This window comes from Lissotriton vulgaris, chromosome 2_1, assembly GCF_964263255.1.
Source record: "Lissotriton vulgaris chromosome 2_1, aLisVul1.2, whole genome shotgun sequence".
NCBI classification, from domain to species: Eukaryota; Metazoa; Chordata; class Amphibia; order Caudata; family Salamandridae; genus Lissotriton; species Lissotriton vulgaris.
The window spans coordinates 402,294,179-402,315,792 of NC_141687.1; the positions used below are offsets into that span (position 1 = coordinate 402,294,179).

The 21,614-nt window shown below is 46.0% G+C and overlaps 2 protein-coding genes across 2 annotated transcripts in view; one reads left to right on the plus strand and one right to left on the minus strand.

Annotated features, from left to right (window-relative positions):
* The window catches only part of WDR12 (WD repeat domain 12), a 285,666-nt gene extending 270,221 nt beyond the window's left edge, over positions 1 to 15,445 (minus strand). The window contains exon 1 of the mRNA XM_086955270.1: positions 15,245 to 15,445. Coding sequence (XP_086811396.1) covers positions 15,245 to 15,285 — 41 coding nt within the window. The 5' untranslated portion in view covers positions 15,286 to 15,445. The remainder of the gene's footprint in view (positions 1 to 15,244) is intronic.
* A 620-nt stretch (positions 15,446 to 16,065) lies between these two features.
* CARF (calcium responsive transcription factor) overlaps positions 16,066 to 21,614 on the plus strand; it is a 367,392-nt gene continuing 361,843 nt past the window's right edge. The window contains exon 1 of the mRNA XM_086955271.1: positions 16,066 to 16,174. The gene's annotated coding sequence lies outside the window, so the exon portion shown is untranslated. The remainder of the gene's footprint in view (positions 16,175 to 21,614) is intronic.

The following is a 21,614-nucleotide window of genomic DNA, read 5'->3' on the forward strand; positions in this document are numbered from 1 at the left end:
AATTCCACAGCGAGGTCAGGGCAAGGATTCCTGACCATCTCTGCCTCTAGCGCCTTAAGCTCCGATTCAAGTTTAGTCAACGTGCGCACTATTTCCCCGAGTATACCACAGCTCTTAGAAATCGTGACCCCCCTTACAGTCACTTTGAAAGCTTCCCAAATCGTTTCCACCTTATCAACTGACCCCTTGTTTCTAGGGAAGAAGGCTTCTATCTCCTCACCAAGTTCATGTTTAAAGACCGGGCCAAGCAGGGCAGAGGGGAACAGCCGCCATGGCGGACGCACTCTAGCATATCCAGGCATCTCTAGCACGGCCAGTACAGTGCAGTGGTCCGAGTAAGTACGAGGTAGATGTTTCACCTGAACGACACCTCCAGCTAGGCCCCGTGAGATAAAGCAGTAGTCAATCCTTACCCATGAGCGCGCGTGTGCCGTGAAATGTGTGCCTTCCCTAGCTGCCGGGTGTGAGTGCCTCCAGCTATCCAATAGGCCTGCCTCCGCCAGTATGCCCTGGAGCGTGTCACGAGCTTTCGTGTTGTATTGTCCACTACCATCTGATCTATCCGCCCCAGGATGTAGCGATAGGTTGAAGTCCCCCCCCCCCCCCAGATTATGTGCGTGGCGTCGGTCTCCAATACATGACCCCATAACGTCAAGAAAAAAACGGGTGTGTCAATATTAGGTGCATAACAATTTACCAGCATGATCACATCAGTGCCCAACCTGCCCCAAAGGATCACATACCTCCCTTCATTGTCCAACCTCACTCCCAACTTTTGGAACGGCAGCACTTTATTGATCAAAATAACCGCCCCCCTCGAGTAAGTGGAATAAGAGGAAAACTCCCTCACATTTGCCCACCTGCTAGCAAACTTAGGAACACTATGTGGGTTTAGGTGGGTTTCCTGGAGCATCGCTATCTGCACATGATGCCTATCTAAATATGCAAGTACATTTCTGCATTTCCGGGGGTCATTAAGGCCTCGGACATTCCAGGACATTATGGAGACGTTAGTCAAAGCGGTATCACCCATGCTTAACACCACATTCCTGAAATAAGCCCATGGCCCACGCTCCAGCCCTCAGTCGGAACGCACCAAGTACCAGTCTCTCTGCTGTCCGGAACAGTCGTCTCACCCGACCATCCTTGCGTACACTCACACTAACTTCAGTCACCGCATACATGCCATGAACGTCTCTTGCCAGAATACCTCTATTTGCAGCAACGCATTCCCCAACATTCAAAAACCCCCCCTCCCCCCACGCACAGCAACCCAACCCCCACACAACAAGTCCCCCCCCACCCACTGAAGCAACCCAAACTTGCCAGTACCATGACCCCTCCCCCCACCCCAGACCCAATACTCAACAAGCATTAGAAATGCAATAGGTCTCGCAGCATTAGAGTTAGTGCTTTTAGAATTGTTTATGGGTTTTTTTGTAAATCTTTAGCATGAGGTTGAGGGTGAGTGAGGGTGAGGGGTTGAGGGTGAGTGAGGGTGAGGCTGAGGGGTTGAGGGTGAGGGGTTGAGGGTGAGTGAGGGTGAGTGAGGGTGAGGGTGAGGGGTTGAGGGTGAGGGGTTGAGGGTGAGGGGTTGAGGGTGAGGGGTTGAGGGTGAGGGGTTGAGGGTGAGGGGTTGAGGGTGAGGGGTTGAGGGTGAGGGGTTGAGGGTGAGGGGTTGAGGGTGAGGGGTTGAGGGTGAGGGGTTGAGGGTGAGGGGTTGAGGGTGAGGGGTTGAGGGTGAGGGGTTGAGGGTGAGTGAGGGTGAGGGGTTGAGGGTGAGGTGTTGAGGGTGAGTGAGGGTGAGGGTGAGGGTGAGTGAGGGTGAGGGTGAGTGAGGGGTTTTGGGTGAGTGAGGGGGAGTAGTTGAGGCTGAGTGAGGGTGAGTCAGAGTGAGGGTGAGTGAGGGGTTGAAGGTGAGGGGTTGAGGGTGAGTGAGGGTGAGGGGTTGAGGGTGAGTGAGGGTGAGGAGTTGAGGGTGAGTGAGGGTGAGGGGTTGAGGGTGAGTGAGGATGAGTGAGAGTGAGGGTGAGTGAGGGTGAGTGAGGGGGAGTAGTTGAGGCTGAGTGAGGGTGAGTCAGAGTGAGGGTGAGTGAGGGTGAGGGGTTGAGGGTGAGTGAGGGTGAGTGAGGGTGAGGGGTTGAGGGTGAGTGAGGGTGAGTGAGGGTGAGGGGTTGAGGGTGAGTGAGGATGAGTGAGAGTGAGGGTGAGTGAGGGGTTGAGGGTGAGGGGTTGAGGGTGAGTGAGGGGTTGAGGGTGAGTGAGGGGTTGAGGGTGAGTGAGGGGTTGAGGGGGAGGGGTCGAGGGTGAGGGGTTGAGGGTGAGTGAGGGTGAGGGTGAGGCTGAGGGTGAGGGTGAGTGAGGGTGGGTGAGGGGTTGAGGGTGAGGGGTTGAGGGTGAGGGGTTGAGGGTGAGGGGTTGAGGGTGGGTGAGGGGTTGAGGGTGAGTGAGGGTGAGGGGTTGAGGGTGAGTGAGGGTGAGGGTGAGTGAGGGAGGGTGAGGGTGAGTGAGGGTGAGTGAGGGTGAGTGAGGGTGAGTGAGGGTGAGTGAGGGTGAGTGAGGGTGGGTGAGGGTGGGTGAGTGTGAGTGTGAGTGAGGGTGAGTGTGGGTGAGTGGGTGAGGGGTTGAGGGTGAGTGAGGGTGAGGGGTTGAGGGTGAGTGAGGGTGAGGGGTTGAGGGTGAGTGAGGGTGAGGGGTTGAGGGTGAATGAGGGTGAGGGAGGGTGAGGGGTTGAGGGTGAGGGGTTGAGGGTGAGTGGGGGTGAAGGTGAGTGAGGGTGAAGGTGAGTGAGGGTGAGGGTGAGTGAGGGTGGGTGAGTGTGAGTGAGGGTGAGTGTGTGTGTGGAGCGATATGAATTAAGGGACTAACTGCTTGCCCGCATAAACATGTGTATATTGCTCAGTGTTCACACCTTCCAAAATGTGCGTTCACTTCGACACTATCACTTCATTCCATATTCCTCATGAAAAGTTGCATACAGAAAGGAAATAACTAATGTGTAGAAAGATGGTGTTCCTTTGCCATATTAGTAGGAATAAATAGGACTTACTGCTGTGACCATTTGTTTGTATGTAAGTACACTCTTGCAATTCAGACAACAGGGCCTAGAATAAGGAGGCCCAGTAACCAGGGTGCAGCACGGTCCTCCTCGCACCCGAGGGCGTGTGAAGGACGTGCACCCCTCACCCTCGAGCCTCGATGGATCTGTCCCGCTCAGACTCCCTCAGCATAGGCCCGGGCTCCCATGGCTCTGTCAGATGCGTTGTACATTCTAGGAATATCTCAGCCAGAGGGCTGGAGCGACCGACGGACGGAAGCTGCGTGCACGAAGCGCGTCACTGATGCTTATATATCATATACGAACAGTAGCGTCTCTGTTGAGATAGGAAACCATTAATAACGGATCGGTTATGTGCACTTATCTAGACAGTGTGTACACACAACCCATGATAGACGGGGACAGCTGACAGACATCTCTTTGTGTTGCTTCACTGTCTTTATGCATTTATGCTGCATTTAGGTTTGAAGACTCCTATATTTGATCACACTCAGTACATTTTGATTTATTTTAAGGGCGAAACGTACATTACGTGACGGCTGATGTATGAACGTAAACAGTGGCAATTGTGGGAGAGGCGGGTGTGAACTTGCGTGGTGTGTGTCTGTATACGTGTGCTTGTCTGGTAGGGGCATGGTACAGAAATGTAAGAATGTGTGTGTGTAAGCGTGCGTGTCTGAGTGTGTATCTAAGTGCGTGTTTATATCTGTGTTTGAGCGTGTGAGGGCAATGTGTGTACGTCTGTGTTTTTGTGTGAGTGCATGTGTGTTTGTTAATAAGATCATCTGCGTTTGCGTGATTGTGTATCGATATATGTGTGTGTCAGTGTGAGGATGTTTGTGCGTATCTGCGTGTCGTAGAGGGTAGGTGTATGTATTCGTGTGTGAGTGTGTCTTTGGGTGTGTGTCTGGGTACTTGTTTGTTTATTTGTGTCTTTGGGGGCGTGATTTGCTATATATGTGTGTATTCGTTTTTGTGTATATCTGAGTGTGTGCCGGTGTATATGTTTGTGTAATATGTACGTTAGCTTGATTGTGTATTAGTGTGTGAGAGAGAGAATGTCAGCGTTGTTCAAATAATAACACTGTTTTGCAGGTTACTCTGTCATTGATTCAAAATTTCAGACCGGTTTCTAGAGCCATACGCACGCTGTAATTATGGTGTACATTGCAACTGCATAGGATTCAAAATTGAGGACCATTTCGACACTAAACAGTTTTTGAGGTATTTGCAGCGTTTACAAATGTACTGAGTAGGTGTACAACGTCTGTCATTGCCAGTGGGGTGTACATGTCAAGATGAAATTTGCATATTGTACATTGCTCATTGGTGAGCCTATTTAGTGCGGTTGTGTAGATTTGCCGGCGGTTAGAGTGCGCAGGGCCGCCTGCAGCGGGGAGTGAAGCCAGCAGGCGTGTGAGGCGGCCGGGGAGCCGGGGAGGAGTGCGGGAACAGACGGGAGGAGAGTGGGAGGAGAGTAGGAGGAGTAGGGGAGGGGAAGCCTTCAACAACAGGAAAACAAAAGGGGAACAGCGATACGAGGCAGACATCAGCAGTATTCAAATTATCGGACGTCTGCTCAATCTATACCCCAGACCCCGGGTTTACATGGGTAAATCCACGCAAACTGTATAGTACCTCATCGGCTAACACGCATCTGTCAGCGCTGCCGCGTGGGAGTTTCTTTTTGCGTGCATAACAATCAGGAGATTCCAAGCAGCATGCCAGTGTGTCGGAGTGCCAAAGGAGCGCTGTGTTCCGGACGGGGTGCATGCATGACGTCAAAGCGCACAGCCATTTTGAAAGCAAAAGTTTGCAGTATTTAATGCAGCGCACTGGAACAGTGATGTGCACACTTATTTGCATATTGTTTTAGCTGAACGTCTGAGTCAGTGACGTGAACACTATCTACGTTCACTACTTTGCGGGTTATCCGGTCAGTGACTAGTACACTTTCTTACCCGTTTTATCAGTAACACACTTTTTGTAGCTTACTAGTGTTGGGAGTAGCGTGTTAGAACAGTGGCGTGCACACTTAATTACAATTTGTTTTGATTGACGGTCTGAGATTGTGATTTGCGCTCTTCAAATAATAACACTGTTTTGCAGGTTACTCTGTCATTGATTCAAAATTTCAGACCGGTTTCTAGAGCCATACGCACGCTGTAATTATGGTGGGGTCCGGGGAGGAGGGAAGGGCCAGAGGGACTTGATGGGAGTGGTGGGGAGGAGGGGGAGGGTATAGAGAGAGAGAGGAGGAGAGACAGGACAGGGGGAAGCAGCAGAGACACGGCGGGTAAAATAAACAAATAACACGGCGGGCAGGGGAGGGGGCGGAGAGGGGAGAGGAGAAATGCGACACGGAGGGAAGGGGAGGGGGCGGAGCGGGGAGGGGGCAGGTGCGACACGGCGTTAGACGGAAGGAAGAGAGGGGAGGGGGAGGAGAAAGAGAAATGCGACACGGCGGGAGGGGGCGGAGCGGGGGAGAGGGTGTGTGTGTGTTGTTAGGAGACGGACGTGCACGCGCACGCGCTTTTAAGGTCAATGCGCATGCGCATAAGCTTAATGCGCATGCGCATTGACCTTAAAAGTCACGGGCACTGCAAGGAATCGCCACGATTCCTTGCAAGTTAGATAAAGAGTCGATGAGCCCCTATAGTCTCGCTTGCTCGATGCGCATCGACAGGCGAGACCTAAAAACCATAGAAAAACCATGTGGGGAATCCCCTCCTGGGGGCAACAGAGGTACGCACCAATACACCCCATCACTCCCCTCCCGCCCCGCACATATACGGGGTCAGACAGAGAAGGAGGGGTGGTGCCTGGCGTACATTACCCCTGCAGGCTTAAGCCCGTACACCAAACCAGCGTCTCTCGCTGCCGCCCCCCCATTCGGAGAGGCTACCAATTATTCCAAGTGAATCGTCCATGTATCAGCCGCTGCCCATGCAGTCTCCTGTACTGCCATCAGCCTGCTCAGTCCAATAACTATCCCATCAGCGGGGCAAAGCGTTGGAGTTCACACGCCACTCCACAGCAAGTCTACAAAGCGATGAAGCAGTCATCCATGTCTCCAAAGGCAGGACAGTGCTGCCACGGCGGGAGTTGGCATCAGAATCCGAACTCAGCATCAGTACAACTACAGGGAGTCGGCAAACAAGTGTCCAAAAAAGGCACATTCAAGACTCATCATGCTCGGCTGGGTCCTCACCTGCCTCACCATCCTCCTCGTTTCGCCTACCCCTCCTGGCAATGCGGAGCTTCTTAGCATAGTCCTCAGCTTGCTGCGGGTTCGTAAAAAAATGTTGTTTGAACCTGATGGGTCACCCTGAGTCGGGCCGGGTACAGAAGTGCGTAATCCACCTGCATGTCTCTCAGCTTTCTCTTCACCTCCAAGAATTTTCTCCGCTGGTCCTGCACCATGGGTGTAAAATCCGGGTACAAGGAAAACTGTACTCCATCACAAGCCAGGTTCCGATTCGTTCGCGCTGCACGCAGCGCCGCGTCGCGGTCGCGGTAGTTAAGTAACCGGGCGATGATAGGCCGCGGCTGCGCCCCCGGCTTGGGAACCGGACCCAGAGAGCGGTGTGCCCTTTCGACAATAAATTGACTCGGAGGGATCCGGGGCACCGGCGGCAATACAAGGATCAAGGCCGGGGATAAGTCCAACCCCTCGCTAGGCCCAGGCGGATGCCACCGGTCTCGTCCGCTCCCCCAGCAGAGCACAGGATCAACGTACAGTACCTCCACACTTCGCAATGGCCATAAAGGGGGAGAGACTCACCTCCGCCGCCGCCTGTTAAGCCTCCAGCAGTCCACTCACACAGCGGGCTGACCTCCGCAACTCCGAGGCCTATCTCCCTCGTGTCAAGCCTCGGCCTCGCGTGGCACGGCGCCCAGGTCACCACAGCAACGCTCCGCGGCAATGCTCCCCGGGCGAAGCTCTCAAGCAGCCAGTTCAAGCATCGGGCGTCGGATCGTCCCCAAAATCGGACAGGAGCTGCAGGGCAGAGAGGTCCACAGACGCTGTTAGTTTCAGGCGTCCACCCGCAGGTTAAAAGGATAATTTTAGGATGTTTCTGGCCAGGCAGCCAGAGCCTCACGGAAGTGCGGCCATTAGCTCGTGCGCCCTCAAGTTTGGTATCAAACTTGTCAATCTTCAGTGTAGCCTTTATGGTGCTGTGGAGTTCCTAATGACAACCTCCCAGCTCCATATACTCTTAATGGCATCACTACACTTAGAGGGCCCAGGAATGGCTCTGAACACTGTAGGGGCACAGAGCTCAAGCACCTGTGCCCACACCACTGGCATAGGGCACCCAGCTAGAGGGTGACTGATGTATGCCAGGGCAGTGTGTTTGTGTGCATGGCACACAGAGATGTGTGCCATGTCGATTCTTTGTTTAGTTCTCCACCAGGACATTCAGCCTGCAAAGGCAGTGTGTGTGTGTCGGGGTGCAGGGCCCCTAAGGGTGGCACAATAAGTGCTTCAGCCCTTAGGGGTCTTCTCTGGTCACAATGCCCTGGGTACTTATGTTACCATTTACCAGGGGCTGACGTGGCCAGAGATGGCAATTGGGTTTTAGCTTCAATACAGTTTTAGGGAAGGAGCACAGGCCCTGGGCACCTGATTCGCAGGAGCCCAGGGCACACTCAGTCAAAGCACATCAGCAATTCAGCAAAAAGTGGGGGCATACCATGCAAGAAAGATGGCACTTTGTCACACTAATACAAAAAAGTGTGTGAGCATTAGGGAAAAGCTGTAGAAACAATAAGCAGACCTTCCAGGATATCGCGATATGCCGCGAAATCAGCACTTTTGTAAATATGCCGCGATTTTTACAAAAGTGCCCGCGAAATCGACACTTTTGTAGAAATCGCGCTGCATTTTTACAAAAGCCGCTATTTCCTGGGGGGTCTGTCTATAGAAGGTGGGGGAGCCTGATCTCCCAGTGAGTCCCCGAGTGTCTTGAATTCAGGAGGGTTATAGGTGGTTTAGTAGCTCACCGTTCCCCCATCAGTTTAGCACTCTCACAAATCTCTCTCATGACAGCTCCTTAGTTACATCTCTATGCGTACAGTTGGTCCCCCCGGCAGGCGACTCCAGCACTCAGCAAGCTCAATTGTCTTGCAGAATACATTACTGGCTGCCAGATTTTGCCGTCCCCTCATGTGGGATGGACTCCAAGTCCCCCTCTGTCAGCGATCTCAGCGCGAGGCGCCCTCCTCCTAACCGCATTGAAGTAAAATAGGTGGCTCAACAGCGTCGCCTCTTGGCCTCTCCACGCTGATTCACGCACCCCAGCATGGGCGCACAGTTAGGGCCCATCATTGCTGCACAGTTCTCACCTGCCTTTTCACTCATCAGGGGTAAATCACTCCTTTACAGTGCTCCCTCTGACTCAGGGCAGAGGCCTGCTGCCTGCCCAGGGGCTGCAACCTCTAGATCCTCGGCCTCAGAATCGAGCCCCTCACAGCACCTTAAGCAGCAGTCGCTCAGGGGCCCAACTCCTGCAGGCACCCCAGCACAGCGTAGCTCAACCGTAGTGGCCCTGAAGATAGAGGCCTCTCAGGGGTAGTCCAAGGTCTCCATCTTCCTCACCCAGCCGCGATCTCATCGGGTCTGCACCAGCAGTGACTCCCATTCAGCCACGTGCCGAGGTCAGTTGTCTGTCCCCGCCGCACATCGAGGTTGTGCTGCAGGAACTCAGCCAGGCCCGGTGGGAGACTCCAGACACCATCTTGGTAGCTCTGCTCCTCTAAGTCTCTGCAGGCCTCATTTCTAGAGCTGGTTTATTTTGGGCTTTAGTCATAGAGGTGGGAAAGAAGGAAAGGGTAGTAGGGGGTGAGAGAAACTGGGCGAATGAAAGTGAAAGGTGGAGAAAAGTAGAGAGGAGTGAGCAGGAGAGAAAGAGGGAGGGTGAATACGCGAGAAAGAGGGCGAGAGAGGAAGGGGAAGAAAGACAGGGTCTGGAAGAACGAAAGTATGAGAGTTAGAGAGAGAAGAGAGGGCGAGGGAGAGAGGGCGACGAGAGAACTAGAGAGGCAGGGTGCTAGAGAGATACGAAGATGGAAAGAGAGAGGGACGGGGAAGAAGAGACTGGGCTGATGAGAGAGATATCGATAAGGAGAGAAAGATGTGTGTGTGTGTGTGTGCGAGAGAGAGAGAGGATGAGTGAAAGAGGCACAGAAAGGAGGGGGCATGAGAAACAGAAAGCTGAATGGGACAGTGGAAAGAGTGAAACAGGAAGGAAGATAGAGGAGCGAAAAGCGGCAAAACACAACTAAGAGAGGGAGAATTGGGAGGCAGAAAGAGTGTAAGGAAGGGCGGGTGACGGATGGGGTCACCGGAGGCCCTTTATCAAGGTCCAGGGCTGCAGCCTCTGTCTCCAGCTCCATGGATTTACCTCCGCAGGCAAGAGAGCGAGAGAGAAAGAAAGAGCGAGAAAGAAAGAAAGAGGGAGGGAATGAGAGAGAGAGAGAGAATGAGAGAGAGAGAATGAGAGAGAGAGAGAAAATGAGAGAGAGAGAATGAGAGAGAGAGAGAGAGAGAATGAGAGAGAGAATGAGAGAGAGAATGAGAGAGAGAATGAGAGAGAGAATGAGAGAGAGAATGAGAGAGAGAATGAGAGAGAGAATGAGAGAGAGAATGAGAGAGAGAGAAAGAGAGACAAAGACAAGAGAGCAACAGAGACGGGAAACAGCGTTTACAATGCTGTCGTTACATCGCATTACTATTACAACACGGTCGTTACAACGACTGCGTTGTTAGTATGCAATGCATTTACATTGCAAGTCATCACAACGACTTTCTGTAGGGGGCGCTGAGGTATTGGAAATGAATTTCAACATCTTCCCTACTGTTGCGCAAACTGGAATAGGGATACTAAGTAAAGAGTGTAATAAGAATACCGTGCTCTGCAGGCCCGAGGTTCAGCCGGCAGTTGTACAAAATCGGATGAATTTAATTCTCCTTATTTAATGAGACCCAATATAATTGCATCCTAGACGCTAGCAATTACAGGCCGGAATTTTCTGCAGGAGGTGCATTGAGAGATATGTTAACTGTACTGTTAAGGGCTTATTATTTACCCTTTTGGCATTCTGCTAATCTCCGATCTATGCCCTGCTTGACAGCTACTCACTCTCCACGCTATTGAGCCCTTTGTTGTAGGAAAAATGGCCAAATAAAATGCCGCAAAATTGCCGCTATATTTCCATATTTGTGCCGCTAAATTTCCATTTTTGTGCCGCTAAATTTGCTAATCCATGCCACTATATCCTGGGGGGTCTGAATAAGGCAACACTAACCTGTCTTAACCCCGGATCTTTTAAAATCCCTTTAAGATATGCTCTTCTAGGGAACAAGAAATATTTAACACAAAAAAAAGAGAAAATGGAGGGTATCCTGTGGAGACCTAGAGTCGCAACCACAGGCACCTCTATCAACTGTTTCTAGAAAAAAGGTGGTCCAAAGGAGAGTCCAAGGCTATATCAGTTTTCACGTGATTTTTGTAGGAGAAACACACTCAAAAAAACTCTGGACCTCTTGAGTTTTTAAACAATAAAGTCTTTAGGGGGGTAGTGAGTGTGTTAGCAGCAGTTATTTATATTTTTAGGCTGAATCCTTGCTCATATAAATTGAATCAGAGGTTCATTATTGTGTAGAAAAAGTTCTTTATTGATTTTGATAAAACATGAACAGCCGACACGTGTTTCGCCCCCTATGGCGATTCGCGCCAGGGCTTTTTCAAGGCTATTTACACTTCAATTTGCTCATTGCAATTCTTCATCATTATTAATATTGGTTCCAATAAAAGTCCGGTATTTCGAAATATCAATTTGTAAGGGGAATCCCGAGGTTTTGAGGTCAGGAGCCTGCCGTTCACTCTTTCCGCTTTCGCGTGTGTGGAACGATACCTAGAGGAAATGGGCAATCATTGCAGGAAATTATGAATATCGGTTTTTATACATGGAAAAATTCCATTTATCTAATGTATTAGTTATACCGACTATCGGTATAACTAATACATTAGTTAAATGGAATTTTTCCATGTATAAAAACCGATATTCATAATTTCCTGAAATGATTGCCCATTTCCTCTAATACCCTTTAATAAGAAAGCAATTGTGATAAACATTTGAATGGGTTTATACAATGAAATGTAATGTAATGCTTAAAACGTTTCGTATTTCCACATGTATTTGTTAAAACTACATCTCCCAGGATGCTTCATTATTAGCTAATGGGTAGTGAATGTATAAATAATGAACACAGAAAAAAAGACAAGTGGCAACACTGTGATCAAGACTTGCGGTCGAAACGCGTAGGTGAATGGGGCTCCTTAAGTCTCTTGAATAAAACCCTAGTATATAGCAATGGATGAGTGCAGACATTATTTTCTACTTTGGTGAAAGATTTATATATATATATTGCGCTCCAAGTTTTCTCCCCATTTGTCGGACTAGATCTGTTATTCTATCTCATTCTCATCCTAGATGCACTGCTAGTTCTTCATTACAGTTCATCCCAATTGGCTGTAGTGTTTCGAAATCAATGATTCTTGATTCTAGTGTTCTCAATTGGTGAAGTCTATCTCCCCCTCTCACGGATTGATTGACTGCATCTAACACCACATATTTTAGCAGGTTGTCATTCTGATCATGATTTGTCTTGAAATGACGAGCAACAGGGTACTGTTCATTACTATTCCTGATTGCTCTTTTATGTTCCAGTATCCTGATCTTAGCCCTATGCATCATACTACCGATATATAATTTTTTCACATGGGCAGATAAGGCAAACACAAAATTCAAAACAATAGCAGTGTATCTAGGATGAGAATGAGATAGAATAGCAGATCTAGTCCGATAACTCCTTTTTAACAAGAGTTTTTATAACTATGTATATATAAGCTGTTTTTAATTTTCACATAGATTTATTGTTATTTTCTTGTTTGTTTGTACAGGAACTTAGGATCCATTGAAACACCTTGGGATACTATCGAATTTTAGAATAGTGGAAATGATTGAATGATGCCTGTGAAAGACGTGCCCACTTGGGCTTAATTCGATTAATTGTACATAAGCCACAAAGTCGGGTTCCTCTAACGACCCTTGTCCCCCGGCAACTATGCATTTGGTATCCGGGAATATCAGTGCACAGCTAACCCCCCTTTTAAACCAAGTCATAGAGTCTGGCATGTACCCCGGTGCCTGGAAAAAAGCATGCATCAGGCCAATTCTTAAAAAGCCAGCCCTCGACCCCACTAAAACAAAAAACTACCGTCCAATCTCAGGGCTGCCGGTCGCTGCTAAGATTCTTGAAAAAGCTGTTAACAAGGAGCTAACCAAATATCTCGAATCCAACTATCTGCTTGACCCAACACAGCACGGTTTCAGGCCATGCCACTCCACAGAGACGGCCTTGATAATGGCAACGGAGGAGAAACGGAAAGTGATGGACGAGGGGGGCAGAGCTGTTCTCGTCCTCCTAGACCCATCAGCAACATTTGACACCGTGAACCACACAGAGTTAGTGCAGCGGCTGAGGGTCGTGGGAATTGAGTACACAGCTCTGGCCCTTCTCTCCTCCTTCCTAGCATCAAGGGAGCATAACATATTCTGGGACAGCTTACAGTCTGACACCTTTTGTCTTCTGTGCGGGGTGCCACAGGGTTCTGCTCTGCCTCCAATGCTTTTTAACATATAGGTCACCCCTTTGGGTGTCCTATATGGCAACCGGTTCTGTTTCTCGTCTGCGTTCGTGTCCAAAAAAAATGCGGTTTTTTGGGAAACGGACGCCAACGAGAAACAGAACCGGTTGCCGGATGTAGGAGCAACATACACATCGCGAATTGTAATATCCAGGGACACATATAGTGTTCGCCGGTGGTAGTTCACCCTCAATCTCTCACCGAGTCAGAACAACTATACCTACTGAAGGCTTTTATTTGAAGCTCAACTTTCGCAAAAAGGCCTACTTATTTGCTCAGCGTACACTGCTGTTCATAGTGAGAATAGGAAGCTTTTGGATACCATAATTTGTAGACAGTTTGAAATTTTGAACCAAAGACCTACTTGCGCCTTCCATAGAGTGCCTTACCTTCGTGCTTTTGGCGTTTAAAAATAATCTGCCCTGAGGAAGCCCGACCTGGGCGAAACGTGTTGGCTGTATTGATTTCAATATACTTTGTGAAGATTGCAATAAAAATATCTGAAGAACATCAATGAAGGACTACTACTCTTTTGTGAACGCTTATGAACATTTCTCTTGAAAAAATTCTCTTGATGTACCGTACTTGATTGTTTGTTGCCTCTCTGTTCTTTCTTTTCTTGTAAAATTGAGGTCCTTTGGCAGTGGACCTAAGAGGTGGGCAACTTTGGCAAATAAGGTTTTGCTTTGACGTTTGTGTATATTGGGGGTAGTGCAACCTTCAAATCCTTACTGTCTTCCTTTGTTTGTTTAGATTTTACTATGTGTAATGACGGTGATAAGGATGTAACCGACTAAGGATAATTAAGTTTACGATTAAGTAACTAGACAGAAGCTAGTCAGTTGCTCTCACACCATTCCTCTAACTCACCACTGCTCCAAGAGCCTCAGTTGACGTTGCCAGTGTCAATTCCCCCTTACCACTTAGCTAGGCATCTTCGTTACTTACTTTGAACAAATTCTGGGACGTCACGAATACAAGTTCATTCTGTATGAATACCAAACACACAGAGGAGACTGCAACTTTCAGTTTTCTGTGTCGACTTTCCCTGTATTCACGCACAAATCCTATATGGGAATATTTCTAAGTATCTGCATGTGTTTTTTTACTAGTGGAAAAACATGCACATCACCCTGCCTCAAAGGCACAATCTTTTTTTTTTTTTAAGTTAAAACTATTGAACATTGGACGAGGTAGGGTAAAGTAAAAGTCACACATGACATGGGGTCTACTAGACACTATGCTTTGATACCATACTAAACAATGTCTATTGGTTTTGCACTGCTTTTAATAGTTCCAGACCACGTTGTAATTTACATCACGTTCATCTGTATGTGTGTGTTCCTTGTCCTCAATGTTAGTGCCTATTCTACAGAGAATTGATGGAATGTCTCCCACATGCATGATGTTTGGACTGGTGGTATTTTGTATCAAGGAATTGTTGTCATGATATCCAAAACCTGGCGGTCACAGGTTCAGATCGTAGTAAAGCCTGCTCTATCTTTAAAGAATCTGTCCTTGGTCAAAAGAACGAGTATCAGTGATAATGGGTTGCCAGATGAATTCAGCCTTGGGTAAACACACGGCCCAACTTTGACAATTCATTTAACCAAATGATGCACTACGAGTTATGATCTGTGTTGCTTTAAAAGAATAAATTTATCGGACAATAGTTGTTGTTTGCTGATCCTAAATTCTAGACAAAATAGAACAATTTGCAACACTTCAAATGCAAGTGAGCCCATGACTTGTTTGACTAAAACACCTTCTGTCAGTTTCAACTTTCTGTCCACGAGTAAATTGCATTCTTGGCGGTTCCTAAGCGTGTAATTTATACAAAAAGAATAATTTGTAAGGGTTCTCTCTATTTTTGGAAACAAATGTTTTACTTGCAATAAACCCCCATACTGCATTCCGCTACGTTATGGCTAGGTTCACACTACATAACTACCACATACATTAAAGTGTTACTCAAAGTGCAACACATATTGCATTGAAATGCCACATATAAGCATACGAACAACATGGAAATGTCACACCTAAGGACAGAAAGCTTGGTGGTTAAGAGATGTTCTGATTGTGATGAAAGGCTCATTCAAAGCGCCAATATGGGTCAGTCAAACGTAACACATAGGCACACACACAAAACAGAAACCCCCACAAATGCATACAGAACGATTGAAAGTTAGGACGGTTGATACAATCAAGCGAACCCATGAAGAGCAGTTAAGTCTCGGTCTCTCGCCAGTTTCATTCCTCTTTGCTTCTCGCAGGTCCCAATCAATTGACTTCGCTGCTCTACTCGCCACCTGCCAGCCAGCTTCAAACATCATCGTGCAATCTGGACTCATCATCAACCTTGTCATTACTTGCCGCCACTAGTCTAGCCTTTGAGTTTACTACACTCCCTTCTGCTTTCAATGTTTTCAGCCCTAACCCGTTTCTCCTCGATCTCTTCTTCCACACTCACCTCTGGTTCTGAGTGTAGAAGCGGGCCTGGAGTTGTGCCATGCTTGGGCAGGAGACCAGGCTACGGGGTAAGGTAATAGGGACAACTCTCAGAGCCTGACAAACAGACACCACGTGGCTGCAGAAGTCCAAACAATCGACCAGCAGATGCTTTTTCGCAAGCAAGAACCAAATGAATCTATCGGTCGTCGATTACCTCAGCCTGTGGGAGAAAATAAGGTTTAAGGAGTTAAGAACGAAACCTCGAACAGTTAGTGGATCGATCGGTAAACTCACAATTTTGCGAGTCAGTATTCGCAGTTGCGAAATTAAAGCAGAAAAAAAAGAGACAAATTTAGATGTCTACAATTCCCTTTAAAACTTTGCACAAATAAACCCAATATAAATAAAAATGTAAATGTTGAGGTTAATACAAAACGTATTTGAATAGTTGAGTAGGGAAAATATTCTTTAAAGTTTCTTATGAGACAATAATTCAAGCTGAAAATATACATTTTATTGTTCTGTCTGCTACTCTTTTTGACAAATAGTCGCAAGTGTTTGAGTCAGCAAATACCTAGATTTTCGTTTTCGATGGTCACAAAACATGGTGAACCCATTGGAAGAGGAACAGTTTGTAGCCTTCTTGAAGTCTCAGAAGCAAACAAACGTCTATTCTAGCCGAGTTCCCGTTTCAACATTTCCTTCCTGAGCGACTTACATACATCACCTGTTCTTTAGTTTTGTTAATGGTTATTACCAAAAAAGTCAGATTTTAAATAATTACGGTTGCCTGTCTCTAACATGGATGCCATTAGAGACACAGACACTCCCTACCTGCGCAGTAGGGGCTGTTTAAGATGTCTACAGGCTGCTCTCGAGTGAACTGCGTCTGCGCACTCCTTATCCTAGCCTCGTTCTGGATGGTGGCGTCGGCGGCATCGAAGACGAGGTTGAGTAGACTCGTTTTGAAAATATGTGTCAAGTGGGGCGGGTGCTGTGCTTGCCTTCCTGCTCTCAGTCCTATTCCGCGTGGGCATCAGGGAGGTTGTGATTGGGAAGTTATAGACTGGTTCGTTTTCATTCCCGTTTCAAGAGAACGTATCACCCAAATATAACCTCTTCATCAGCGTTTATAAGCTTCAAACATGGCGGGGAGCAGTCTTTTCCAGCAAGTTGCGATTTATGATCACTGTCTTTACCCACGTTGTCCCACCACGGAGCATTTACTATTTCGCAGACCTATTTAGTGGCTTTTGAAAATGTGATTTAAAAAAATTGTACATTGAGCCAATTGTTCGTTTGGAAAGTTTTCACACTAAAGGGGTTTATTTTTCAATGCAATAAAAAAAATTGTTTTATTTGGACCGAGACTTTTTATTATTAATTTAGCTTTTGTAATGGATTAAGTTTCTTATATATATCTTTTTTGTGTTAATATATTATTTAAAAATGTAAGCAAAACACGGGTACCAGAAGCAAATCACACAAATCCACCTCGAGGAAAAATAAATCCTAGGTAGTCTGTCTAAGAAATGATGCTCTATGTCCCCACAACTAACATGGATACAGCATTTTTTATTCAAATGCTTGATATTTTGTGCATATATTTTTACTTCTTCCAGAATTACAATTCGTTCTTATACAAGCCCACTGGAGTATATAAGCTTTTATGTTGTTTCAAAATACTCCAGTCTTTCAGATACTATTTATGAGTATTAACCTGTTCACAATAGGAGTGGCAAGCACAAAACAATAACCGAAAGGCCAAAATGCTGTGCCTATTCTTTTGACAAAAGCCAATTATCTTGACCAATGAAATGTCAAAAATACGATTAACCAAACTCTGCTCTTTTTGCTTCTCATAAAATTTATAGGCATTATTCTGGGAGGAAGTTATAACGCTTTGTAAGTCCCTCGATTTGCCAGAGGGCTGCTATTTTTGGACCTGCAACATTTAAGTGGTTATTAAGAGTACTTCGGTCCTGGGACCTCCGTACTCACTGTGGTGGTCCGATCACCGCCACCACTGCAGGTCTGCCCACTGTATAGCGAGTGCGGCCGTCGAACCTCCACAGGACCTCTTGTAGTGTAATTCCTATATTCCCAATAGGCTCTGCGCATTGGAATAACATAAACAATAGTTTAGACGTAGGACTGAGGTCGACTAGGTCTCTATTGAATATGTTAGACTTAATTATGTGTGCCAGCTAGCTCAGAGGTCATTAGAAACTTTCTCGAGTAAACAAGAAGGTGTTTAGCTTTCCTGAATAGACAAGAAGGGATTAGCTTCTGACAACCGCATAAACATGACAACTTTGCTCCCTCCAGAATAAGGAGTAAATCTCCAGAGTCGCAGAAACAATAGATAGCTATTTTACTCAGTCAATCGTGCATGCTTCGTTTCACCAGAAATGCAGAGAAATAGAAATCGTGCATGCTTCGTTTCACCAGAAATACAGAGAAATAGAGAGACGGGCGTTTTCAATAAAAGGGTTATTTATTGAGCAGTCTTCTTTCTCATGCAAGAGAAATGGATTGCTACAATTGCAATACTTGTCATAAAGTAAAGTGCGTACAGTAAAAGGTGTATTATGAAATAATACTGTAAAAGCATTTATATGGTTTCTTTCCTGCCATAAGATACTTAAAATGGATAAAATACATACAATGATAAAATAATAACGAAACGTACTCAACTGGTGTTTCTAAGATACGCCTACCCCGGTGTACCTAACCTAAGCCTAGTACGTGGGAAGGAGTAGATGAGTTACAGGTTTTGCCAAGAATCTGAATCAAGAATTCTCTATGGGTCTAATCAGCTCTGTACCTTGGGTATAGAATGAAGGAGGTCTTGTATCTCTCTCTCAGGACTCGATCTCCCAGAAACCTGCAAGGGTGACCGGAAAACACTGGAGCTGGATTTCTCGGCAGGAGAAAAGACAGCATCTCTCTCAGTGCGTCAGCAGGGAGGGTCGGCTTCCTTCGGCATTCGCATCAGCAGGGCGTCGGGCAAGTAGATAGCCGATCTGCTCCAAACCACTGTGTGTTGCTAAAGGCAGATTTTGGTATATTTATACCTGGAAGGTGCCGAGTTTGACGTAAGGTTGGACATAAGTCGTCACTAAGAACTGGCAGTTCTTTCAGGACTCCAGGAGTTCTAGGACAAATCAAAACAGAAGCAGGGAGAATTCCCGGGCTGCTGGAGGCTTGGTTTGTTTAAGAACGCGTTGTGCTTTCTAGGAGTCTATGGGAGTAGCCTTGCCGTATTTGGGCTGCATTGGCTATGACTTAATATGGATATAATTCTTATGCCTTTATAAGAATATTGTTTGTTATAAACACATAAGGGCATAAATCGGGAATGTCTTAATTAGGGTCCTAGCTACATTCACAACACCCACTCCATGTATAATGTCCATCATTACTAAATACTAAGCAATACTAAACTTATAACGATGCATGTGTTTTTCAGCCCACCCCAAAATACATAGTTAGCATTTGAAATGGTATATACACGAAAAACTGAGTATAATACTGTAGGCTTTTAGTAAGCAGTGGTGTCATTCAGATAATGCATATTTTGTACATTTCGATTGTTGACTGAATGAATCATGAAATTTACATTTATGAATTGGCTCTAAATACAGAAGAGAAGGTCGAAACAATTTCATCACATATTTATACAAGACTGTACATGTGTTAGAGGCTAAGTCAAAATATTGTCTCTAGAGATTTTAAAATGAGAAATCTTGTTCTCTAAGAATAGTTCTACTTTAAGCAGAGTATCATGTGCCAAAAAAAGTAAATATTTTGGGAACTGGAGAAAAATAATTTTGTTTCTGGGAAGATAAACAGTTCCAATGTTTTTTAGAAGTTCTGTTTATCAAAACTGAAGGCCGAATTCAGAGTTCAGGGAACGCTGTGTGCTTGCTATTTCATAAGTTATTCTCGTTGTTAGAAGAGAACATTAACTCAGATAGGCTGGTAAAAAATTAGTCTACAACAGTAGGTGAAAGTTGGACCAGGTCCGAAAAAGTAGAAATAATGCATATGTGCGAAGCATTGTAATCATCGGTGTTCAGATCAGCAATGGTCACGGAAGGTTGTACCTGTGTGCCGCTTTCATCTCGTACCTCACCGCCACCTAATCGTAATGGTGAGGTCTCAACGAATGCCGTCATCAGAATGGGTAGCCGCTGGGGACAACACGTTGCATGAGCCATTACCGAAGTAAGCAAAGTATCGCCATCCATAGGTACTGCTGATGGGAGTGTGAGACAGATGTCTAACACGCATTCTTCTCCGCAAAGCAGGCATCGTAGAACAGGTAAGATGCAATCTTGCCAGATTAGTCTGAATGAAAGGAACCAGGTAGTATTCAGATCTCTTAGCCGAGCCAAGCCGAGGACTTTACTGATCCGTTCTCGGTATTACATTGCTAGGATCGTGTCTTCCATTGTAGCCTGAGTTTTGTCTGTGACTTGACTTGCCATATCGGAGCAGAAGGAACAAAAATAAGATTCCTGCTACGAGTCCCAAGATGAGAGGCAGGCCGCCGAACACAGAATGTACGAAATTCGGGAAGATGCCAAGAACTGCTTCAAAGGGTGCTAACAGTCCCGAAAAAATTGACTTAAATACATGTGCGATGCCACTGGTATCTGACATGTTTAAGATTTGACTTAACATTTCTACGAAATGTACGGGGCAATTTGTTGATAATAATTCATGTATCTCTGCTGCTGTCCTTGCAACTTGCAGATCATACGTTTCTCTGGACGAGGTTAAAGGCAGAGTTGTTTGTAAAAGAATAGACTTCATTCTGCTTAAAGTATCAATTCGAATAGAAGAGATATTTAAAGAAGGCCATATTGCCGCCTCCATGTCTGGTTTGCTGTTTGGATACAATACTTGCATACAACAAGTGACCATGGAAGTAACGCTCACGAGCTAGGCCGTTCCTGGCACCATGCCACAACAGCTGTGGTCACTTATTAGAACGTAGCTGCCGTTGGAAAGTTGTCGGAAAAAAGGCTCTATCTGTGTAGCAGGGGTGCCGTGCACGTGACAGGAAAGGTTATTTGATGAACCTTTGCAGGCTCCATGCAAGTTAATTCCTTGACACAGAAGTGTACCGCTTAGTGATTTATTACAGGTGTTACCTCTAAAAAATACCTATTTCTTGCCCCCACTCCAACATCTATGTGTATAAGGCAAATTCCAGGTTGACTTGATGTATCCTTTACCCAACCTTTCATACAGGCCTGCTGGTATATATTTTTGGCAGTATTGAAACTGAAAAGTTGTTATCAGGATTGTAATCGTCCCATGGATTATCCACTCAAAGACCTGTCGTTCTGATATTGTCAATGGTAATTTTTCTAGTTTTTCAATGCTCAGCACCGTATAGTCTGCCCCTCTTTGTGCCAAAGAGATTTGTTTATCAGTAAGGTTAAACATAGAAAATAATGACGTTGTGTTGATTAGACGTCATGGCACGTTGCCTGAATGCAAATCCAGCCTAACTGTACAATAGAACGTAATTGGGACTGGCCATGTTGTAACATTAGCATATCCTGTTCTATTATATCAATAGCAGATGATACAATGCTGTCCAGTGAATAAATTCTGGAGGACAGAGTCGTTAACCCATTGTCTACTACAGAAAGTGATTTTTCCAAATTAATAAGATCAATTTCTCGTATTTTTTCTGCAGTTTCAATTTGTGTTATTTTCCAAGCTTCATTATAAGCTGTGTATATACCGGCGTATATGAAATGTTTTTGACGCTGTTTGCGAGGTCCCAGTAAGAAATCTCGCAAGTCAGCACCTTCTTTAAGTAAAGTTAAGTGTTGCTTAATTTTGGGTAGTGTGGATTTCTGTAGCCATTCGAGGCATAGTTTTCCTACACTGTATGTTGTTATTATCCCTGGATGTTGTCTCTGGGAATATCTTGGGTCTGGCCTGTTCTGTTTAAAACCCTGTATTTTGCTCAGGAATCTATCTTGACAGTTATTAGTGTCTGTGGGCCAGATCTACCATTTGTTCCAATCAGGATTTGTTCTGTTTTGTTTTAAAATATAGGACACGTCTAACCCCTAATCTGCAGTGTTATTCTTATCAGGCATAGGCTTTGTTATAGACGGGTTGTTTAAATCTTTTAACTTGGCTAGACCAAGACAGGTTGTTTGTTGAATGGTGTCATTCAGGAACATTATTTGTTCTGGGATCATGCAGGCTCTGAATAATGATTCTTGTCCTTGTACCTGCCATTCTTTTGTACCCCAGACAGTTTTTGTCTCAATGTTGTTTTTCCAAAATTCACAACCAAATGTAGACATTTTTTCATAAAAGTTTTCAGAATAAATCAGTTTAGTGTTTGTCAACAT